Source organism: Corythoichthys intestinalis, chromosome 8 (assembly GCF_030265065.1).
Source record: "Corythoichthys intestinalis isolate RoL2023-P3 chromosome 8, ASM3026506v1, whole genome shotgun sequence".
In the NCBI taxonomy this organism is placed as follows: Eukaryota; Metazoa; Chordata; class Actinopteri; order Syngnathiformes; family Syngnathidae; genus Corythoichthys; species Corythoichthys intestinalis.
The window spans coordinates 27,617,168-27,626,375 of NC_080402.1; the positions used below are offsets into that span (position 1 = coordinate 27,617,168).

The following is a 9,208-nucleotide window of genomic DNA, read 5'->3' on the forward strand; positions in this document are numbered from 1 at the left end:
TGCGCAGGGAAAATATAGGGTGTTTATATACATGACTCAAGTCAAATCACTGGTCCTACGGCTTTCCCTTGCCTCTTACACCCACCGTTCACATATACGTAAATAGAGGTGTGCTCCTTTGTGCTATTATTGATGCACACGTAGCGGCCCATGTGGTAGGCTTGCACTACGGGCACCTTGACAACAGCCACGCCGGCTTCCTCCGACTCCCCCTCCAGTCTGCGAGAGTTCTCCCTCTGCCACCTCAACCTGAATGTGGCGCCAGATGTTGTAGCATTGTCATGGCAATGGAGCTCCAGCTTCCCCCTCTTGGGAACAACGATATAAGGCCCAGTGGGGGTGATGACAGGTTTGCACCACCCTGGAAAAAGACAAAGGATGAGCTTTAACATCAACACTTGGGTGTATGCAAACATTTAGCGACATTCAAATCAAGTTTACCTTACAGTGCATTTTAAGTACAGTGATCCCTCCCTACTTCGCGTTTCAAACTTCGCGTCCTCAGCGCATCTCTGATTTTTTTTCAATTAAAACGACAGATGTTTGGGTTTGATTTTGCCTTACACACGAAATTCAAAGCGCTGCATGCGTCAATCATTGTTTAGCTTGTTAACTCATTTGCTCCCAAAAACGTATAAATACGTTCTATTTTTAATTGCTTCAGTGTCCCAAAAACGTATTTATACGTCTTTTACGTTATTTTTTTACAAGAGGAATCTATAGGTTCCGATCAAGCTAAAATATAATGCACAAAGCTCAAAACCTATTTTAAAGCAATAAAACTGGCCACTGGAGGTCAGTAGCGCATTTGGTAAGAACTTATCTTGGGCCAAGAAAGGAAGTGAAGAAAAATAGTCAGGAATTGTAAGTTGGAGGGATCTTGTGAAGACGCGCGTGAGAATTTGAGAAAAATGTGGAGAACGATCGGGAAAAAAAGGCAAACGACACTGGAGGAGTGTTTTGAAAAGAAAACGAAACCATCGTCAAAGAAGGATTCAAAAAAATCTATCTTGATGAGACAGACGGTGACGTCCACAATAGCGTCAGGTTCCACACGTGTTCTGCGGAGCTCACCTTGCGTTACTCCTTAGCCCGAGGTTGAAACCAACGATGAAGATGATGAAAAAAGTGAGACCGATCTTGATTCGGACTCATCAGATTAGGCACGGGAGCAGCCGAGAGCCGTCCCCGTTGTTAAGTGTGCACATAGTTCAACAGTTAAATAGTTTAGTTATGTGTAAATACATTGTTACTTTGCGATCAAAAGATCTATTTGTCTTGTTGTTTATCTTATTTTGTAAAAGGAAAACATTATTCAGATGTTTGGGATGTAACTAAAGCAAAAAATAGCTGTGTATAAGTCAAACTTATGTTTGAAATGTATGCTTTTACAAAAAGCTCAATTTCTCCGTTTTTCATCAGAAATTGGAAAATTGCTCAAACCAAGCTATTTTCTAATGCTTATTTCTAAAGAATGGAAAAAGACTAACTAACTAGCTAACTAGCTAACTTTTTTTTTCTGTTGAAAGAAGAGAGTCTAATCTTTCTTTTGGTGGGTTCCATGTTTATATAGCAATAGAACAGAATTTCTGTGGGCCTTGCAAAATCAGTCAAAATCCAGTAAAACGGCCGGGAGCGAAGGGCCTTGTTCCGGTGAAAATGGCTGGGAGTTAATGAGTTAAACAGTTGCTGTGGCAACTCATTGTGTGTTAGTGAGCACTTGAGCGGATTTGAGTGGACTCACTCAATGAAGCATTTAATAAAGCCAAGCATTTTTCTACTACTTCATTCTTGTTTAAAAACAATTCGGTGGGACATATTTAAAACTCATCATAATTATTACGTTTGAAGTGCTGAAAAACCATTTATTAAAATATAGTAATATATAATTTTTTCAAAATTTTTACTTTGGGGAAAAAAGTGAAAAAACATGTCTTATACAGTATTTATCCCTTTCCAATGCTGAATCTGAATAAATACATTGAACACACAAAAAAGAAAAACAAAAAAAAAATGTTGGGGTGGGGGGGCTTTACTTTGCGGTTCTTCACTTATCGCGGCGGGTTCTGGTCCCCATTAACCGTGAAAAACGAGGGAACACTGTATATTTGGAAAGCTTGTAATTTAAAGCTGATAATGGTAATAATCACCTTACAAAAACGCCACAATAAGTACGAATCCTGGAATAATGATCTCATCTCAATTTACTCACAAATGCGCTTACCAGGTATAAAATATGTTCCTGTCCATTTGAGGGCAAAGCTGATGTAATTGTAGTAAACCATGACTTATTCTCGTATACAGCTTAACTGTTTTACAGACAGTGGTCTCTATAGTGAACAGCTATTCAAAAGCAGACACTTAATACATTTACATCTTTATAGAGCAAGTGATTATTTTTGGAAATTTAAACATTTTTTTTTTTGACACTGAAATGCAACACTTGGTAGGTTTTCAGTTTTGGTCAATTTTAGCCACGCCCGTGGACAAACGCGTTCGTGTTTTGCCTTAAAGAAGACTGCGTATCCGATGAGGACCAGCGCTGCATTTCCCATGGAAACCAGCGCACACCCGCGCAGTGTTGTAAAATCATCAATCAATCTCCCGGTCGCCTGCAGATGCATTAAACAACATTTCTGTTTCTAGCGGCTGTGTGAAGGATGAATAGTAATAAGGTAATGAATCCAGTTGTGGCTAAACAATAGCATGTGACGGTTAGCAACCGTGTGACTTAATGTGGCTAATACCCCTACCCCAACCGAACTCGTCAGCACTGATGTCGTCACGCCTGCGAGTGAAAGCCGTGCCAATGTTTATTCTGTATATCCTGGTAGCCTGTCTTTTTTTCCTCCTCAGACAAAACTTTTTGTCTCTTTTGTTGCTCTGCCATCTTTGCAGAATTCTCGCGAAAGCGTTCGCATTGACTTCTGTCTTTATAAAGATTGGAGAAAGGGGTAAGTGACGTTTGCCATAAAGCAGTCAGCACATTTGTAGTTTTTTTTTTTGTGTGGCAAGGTTCCTGCCACCTTCCTCAAAATTAATTAGTGCCTGTAAAAGCGATACAGATCCCCTCAAGATATAAAAGAGGTGTCATTCAACTAGTTGTCAGTCGACATATTATCACAAATGTTATGAAAATATTTTATAAAGGTTGAGAAGTTACCTAGTCTTGCTTTAAAAAGTACAAGTAACAATTTTTGGTCATTTAAAAACACTTAATATTAGCTATTTTCTCATTAAAATAATATTAATCAATAGGGTATTTTTATAATTATTAATAGAATTATGAATTAGTACAATGTTAATAAAAAGTTCATTAAAGAAAAAAAAAAAAAAGAATCAAAATAGAAATACACAGTGGTTACGGCCCTAACATTCTAAAGTTCGTTTTTTTCATAGTATTCATAGTATAGTAACATATTGCATACTATTGACAAAGATATACAGTGGGCCAAATAAGTATTTAGTCAACCACTAATTGTGCAAGTTCTCCCACTTGAAAATATCAGAGAGGCCTGTAATTGTCAACACGGGTAAACCTCAACCATGAGAGACAGAATGTGGAAAAAAAAACAGAAAATCACATTGTTTGATTTTTAAAGAATTTATTTGCAAATCATGGTGGAAAATAAGTATTTGGTCAATATCAAAGTTCATCTCAATACTTTGTTATGTACCCTTTGTTGGCAATAACGGAGGCCAAACGTTTTCCGTAACTCTTCACAAGCTTTTCACACACTGTTGCTGGTATTTTGGCCCATTCCTCCATGCAAATCTCCTCTAGAGCAGTGATGTTTCGGGGCTGTCGTTGGGCAACACGGACTTTCAACTCTCTCCACAGATTTTTTATGGGGTTGAGATCTGGAGACTGGCTAGGCCACTCTTTGAAATGCTTCTTACGAAGCCACTCCTTTGTTGCCCTGGCTGTGTGTTTTGGATCATTGTCATGCTGAAAGACCCAGCCACGTCTCATCTTCAATGCACTTGCTGATGGAAGGAGATTTTCACTCAAAATACACTCGATACATGGCCCCATTCATTCTTTCCTTTACACAGATCAGTCGTCCTGATCCCTTTGCAGAAAAACAGCCCCAAAGCATGATGTTTCCACCCCCATGCTTCACAGTGGGTATGGTGTTCTTCGGATGCAATTCAGTATTTTTTCTCCTCCAAACAGGAGAACCTGTGTTTCTACCAAAAAGTTCTATTATGGTTTCATCTAATCATAACACATTCTCCCAGCCCTCTTCTGGATCATCCAAATGCTCTCTAATGAACGGCAGACGGTCCTGGACGTGTACTTTCTTCAGTAGGGGGACACGTCTGGCAGTGCAGGATTTGAGTCCCTGGCGGCGCATTGTGTTACTGATAGTAGCCTTTTTTACTATGGTCCCAGCTCTCTGTAAGACATTCACTAGGTCCCCCCGTGTGGTTCTGGGATTTTTGCTCACCGTTCTTGTTATCATTTTGATGCCACAGGGTTAGATCTTGCATGGAGCCCCAGATCGAGGGAGATTATCAGTGGTCTTGTATGTCTTCCATTTTCTAATAATTGCTCCCACAGTTGATTTCTTTACACCAAGCATTTAACCTATTGCAGATTCAGTCTTGCCAGCCTGGTACAGGTCTACAATTTTGTCTCTGGTGTCCTTCGACAGCTTTTTGGTCTGGGCCATAGTGGAGTTTGGAGTGTGACTGACGGATGTTGTGGACAGGTGTCTTTTATACCGATAATGAGTTAAAACAGGTGTCATTAATACAGGTAACGAGTGGAGCCTTGTTAGACCTCATTAGAAGAAGTTGGACCTCTTTGACAGCCAGAAATCTTGCTTGTTTGTAGGTGACCAAATACTTATTTTCCACTCTAATTTGGAAATAAATTCTTTAAAAATCAAACAATGTGATTTTCTGTTTTTTTTCCCCCACATTCTGTCTCTCATGGTTGAGGTTTACCCATGTTGACAATTACAGGCCTCTCTAATCTTTTCAAGTAGGAGAACTTGCACAATTGGTGGTTGACTAAATACGTATTTGCCCCACTGTACATCCAAGTCCTTTAAACTTGCTATGAATGCTCATGTTTCAATGCCATTGACTGTGCCAGACGTCCAATTCATTTGGATAGGGAGAGGCGAAATGAAATGAAATGAAATCATAATTCGTGTATGAAAGGGTTAAATGTGTTTTGCCATCCAGTGGAAGAACATTTCAGTCTTTTGTCTGCCACTATATTGAGATTTGTTTTCTTCACTGTGTTGCTAATGAAGTGGCTTAGTATGTGAAGCTTCTGATTTGCCCAGCAACAAGAACCAATGTGACGTGACCAGGAAAAACACTCTAAGCAATTCTGTGATATTAGTGTCCTATGTTGGTATTGCTGGAAATTGAAAACAAAAGAGAACAAATCAGAGAAATATAGAGTACTGAAGATGTCCTGGTATCGGGCCAAAAGTAATACTCACATGTTGCTAAAATTAACAAAGAACGCAGATGAAGACAAAGCAGAGTACATTAAGTATAGTGCTTAATGTGATGATTAAAAATAAAGTTTTCATTGGCACACAGCCATTGAAGGTAGAACACCCTCTAACCCTTAGTGGAATAATCAATAAGTATGTGCTGTCTACAGCTGAGTAATCGTGACCTCAGGTCTCTAAAATTATTCTGTTCAAATGAATGCATCAATCTCACATTTCTGTCTTAGTTTACCACCAGCGAGTCCTATTCTCTCAGTCCCCCTCTTATGTGTTTGGCCCTTTTGCAGGAACAGGATCTCCACGCGACTGTTGTGCCTTCGGGCCAAACTGAGTCAAACTCTAACGAGAACGTAAACTGGCGCCCTGCTGAAATGTCAACATACATTTTTTTCTTTCCCTTGTGAAAAGCTTTATGTTTTGCCAATTACAAAATTAGAAGTGAAAAGTTATGACAAGATGCCACGGTGGTTTTGTTTGCATGAATATGTGCAGTGTGTGTGGAGATCTTTGTCTACTGTGCTCAGTGGAAGTATCATTTCAGTCATGAAATGAATAATTGATTGATTCCAAACTGACAACACACCTGTTGCCTGGTGGGAGAAGACGCATTATCAACCCACAAACCTCCTTCTTTCTCCTCGTCCAATTGCTCCAGGATGCTTATGCAAATAAGGACTGATACCATCTGTAAACTTGCACTCAAAAGTTCAGTTAAACTGCACCATTGAACTCAGAAATGTTCCCAGGAGGTGTCTGTGCCTTATGTTTACTTCAGGATCACAAACATTTGCATTATTGTGGAAGAGCCAAACCACTGAAAAACGTTACATTGATGTTCCTATCCCAAATCAAAATGAATTGATAAAAGTGATCAAGAAATACAAGATTAATTGTTGCAAAACATATCATAATTATAGTGTGTTTAATAAATACTTATTCACGTGATTGTACATTTTTGCATATTTGGTCCAATTTGGTCTATGTTACTTTTTGTGGTCCACAAAAGCCTGGAAATATTGAGTGCTATTGTACATAAAATTTCAAAATAAAACCAAAAAATTACCGGGTTGATTTATCAACATATATTTCTTGAGACATTGTTTTTTCTTTTTTTAATTTGAACGAGTGTACAAAAACTACTTAACTAATTTTATTCGGGCTATTAAAATTATCGCGTTAACGGGCGGTAATGAATTTTTAAAAATTAATCACGTTAAAATATTTGACGCAATTAACGCACATGCCCTGCTCAAACAGACTAAAATGACAGTACAGTGTAATGTCCGCTTGTTACTTGTTTTTTGGTGTTTTGCTCCCTCTGCTGGCGCTTGGGTCCAACTGATTTTATGGGTTAGTACAGGGGTGGGCAAACCGGTCCTCGAGGGCCGCAGTGGGTCCTGGTCTTTGTTCCAACTGATCCAGCACAGAGCTTTTAACCAATAAGGTTTCAATGGAAATAAGAAGCACCTGACTGCAATCAACTGATTGCACTCATAACACACCAGATTGGTGAAAAGGTGTCCTCTTGATGGGTTGCAGCAAAAACCCGCACCCACAGCGGCCCTTTGTGGAATAGTTTGCCCACCCCTGGGTTAGTACTATGAGTGAGCATGGTGTAATTATTGACATCAACAATGGTGAGCTTCTAGTTTATTTTTTTGATTGAAAATTTTACAAATTTTAATAAAACGAAAACATTAAGAGTGGTTTTGATATAAAATTTCTATAACTTGTACTAACATTTATCTTTTAAGAACTACAAGTCTTTTTATCCATGGATCACTTTAAGAGAATGTTAATAATGTTAATGCCATCTTGTTGATTTATTGTTATAATAAACAAATACAGTACTTATGTACCGTATGTTGAATGTATATAATGTATATATCCGTCTTGTGTCTTATCTTTCCATTTAAAGAATAATTTACAGAAAAATATTGCATATTTTATAGATGGTTTGAATTGCGATTAATTATGATTAATTAATTTTTAAGCTGTAATTAACTCGATTAAAAATTTTAATCGTTTGACTGCCCTAAATTTTATATAAACTTTGTGAAGAGTTGAGCCAATTGGACCTATTAACTAGGGATGTCCCCGATTCGATCACGTAGTTGGAGATCGGGCTGATTGGGCCATTTTTCAGAGGATCGGAATGGGGTGAAAAGGATTTAAGGAAAAAAAAAGCTTAAAAGTAATAAAAAAGGTAGCCTGGTTTTATTTCTAAAGTTTTGTTTTGTTTTTCTTAATGTGATAGTATAGTACTTTCCTTCCTTTTATCTATCGTGACCCATGTTTAATAAATTTCATTGATTGATTGAAAATAATCTGGAAGTACAATGGCATTGCCTAAAGAAACAAAAATATATGTTTTATACTCCGCAACACTCCCGGAAAAAGCAGAAGAGGAAGTCCTGTAAACAGTACAGTTCGGTAACATGTTTGAAACTTTTATTTAAATAAATTTTTCTAAAAATAGACTTTTTTTCCGGTATCGGATCAGGTGACTCGGACTCGGACTGAGGGGCAAAAATATGCGGTCGGGACATCCCAACTATTAACCCTTTCAGTGCCACTAAGTGTGCCTTCCAAACTCGTTTGCTGCGAATGATCACAGACAGGTCTCCCAGTTAGTGTTGTCTCCAAACTTAGCATTCACAGTAAAGCAGCCTTAGCCTTTCCTGTAATTTCATGATATTTGTTTTATTTTGAAGTTGAATTTTTAGAGGTAATTTTGCTAATGCATGACATACATGTAGAAAGGGACAGATACAGTATAAGTCTTCTTTCTGCTCCCTTTAATTCTATACTTGAGAATATTGTACTTATATCAAATAGTTGTTTTTTCTTTTATATAAAAATGAAATAAACAATAAACAAACAAGCAAACAAACAGACAGACAATGTTAGAGTTAATGCGCTTTCACTTTTCTAAATAATGTGTCAATTTTAGACACACATTTCAAGCATATGAAGCAAACTGATATTGATAAAATGTACAGTTTATTCCACATGCATTTATTATTTGGTGCCATAGAGGTTATGTGCTATCCTGATGTTACACTGTATTATTCATCAGCTTCAAACAATATCAAACAATCTTACAAATTATAAATGCTATTGTGTATCCCCAGCAATTAATTGTAATGGTGAACAGTAAACAAGGCTTTTTCGCAGCAGAAGTGTTTCCTACCTGTCAGTGGCAGGAAAAGCAAATGTGATGCAAAAACAAGCCACAGGCATGCTGTGCTGAAGTTTTCCATCTTGATGCTTTAATCCATATGTCTCATGACATCCTGCACATTCTGAACAAAACTCCAAACTGTATACAGAACAGATTCACTCTTTTGTATTGTGTGCGTTAGGAAGAGCTCTCTGTGATGGATTAAAGACTGAGCCTCTCCTCCTTCTCTTGACTCTCCTCCCTCACTTAGGCACCTCCTCCCTGTCCCGCATTGGCTGGAGAGACGCCAAAAGTGATGAGAGGAGCATTACTGGAAATTTACTTGACAATTTCCAGCCTGTATGCATTATTATTGAAAGAATAAGCAAGAACTTGTGCAACTGTTTTATGTTGTTCTAATTTGTTCTGATGAGTTAAATGCACCAAGTGCGATTGCCTCTTTACAAACTTGAGTGCTGCCTGTTGTGATGCTGAGAGCTGATTCTGTCACCAGTATATCAGGTTGTTTTCATGTTTACTTTTAAATGAAATTAAAATATTACTTTAG

At 38.0% G+C, this 9,208-nt stretch overlaps 1 protein-coding gene across 2 annotated transcripts in view; it reads right to left on the bottom strand.

Annotated features, from left to right (window-relative positions):
- kitb (KIT proto-oncogene, receptor tyrosine kinase b) overlaps positions 1-8,849 on the bottom strand; it is a 33,874-nt gene extending 25,025 nt beyond the window's left edge. Inside the window, exons 1-2 of one of the 2 annotated variants that reach the window (XM_057842464.1) lie at positions 8,671-8,849; positions 86-361 (exon numbers count right to left, since the gene is read on the bottom strand). In XM_057842464.1, the coding sequence (XP_057698447.1) occupies positions 86-361; positions 8,671-8,740 (346 nt within the window). In that variant the 5' untranslated portion in view covers positions 8,741-8,849. The remainder of the gene's footprint in view (positions 1-85; positions 362-8,670) is intronic. The other variant, XM_057842465.1, reaches the window with a different exon arrangement.
- Positions 8,850-9,208: the final 359 nt, after the last annotated feature.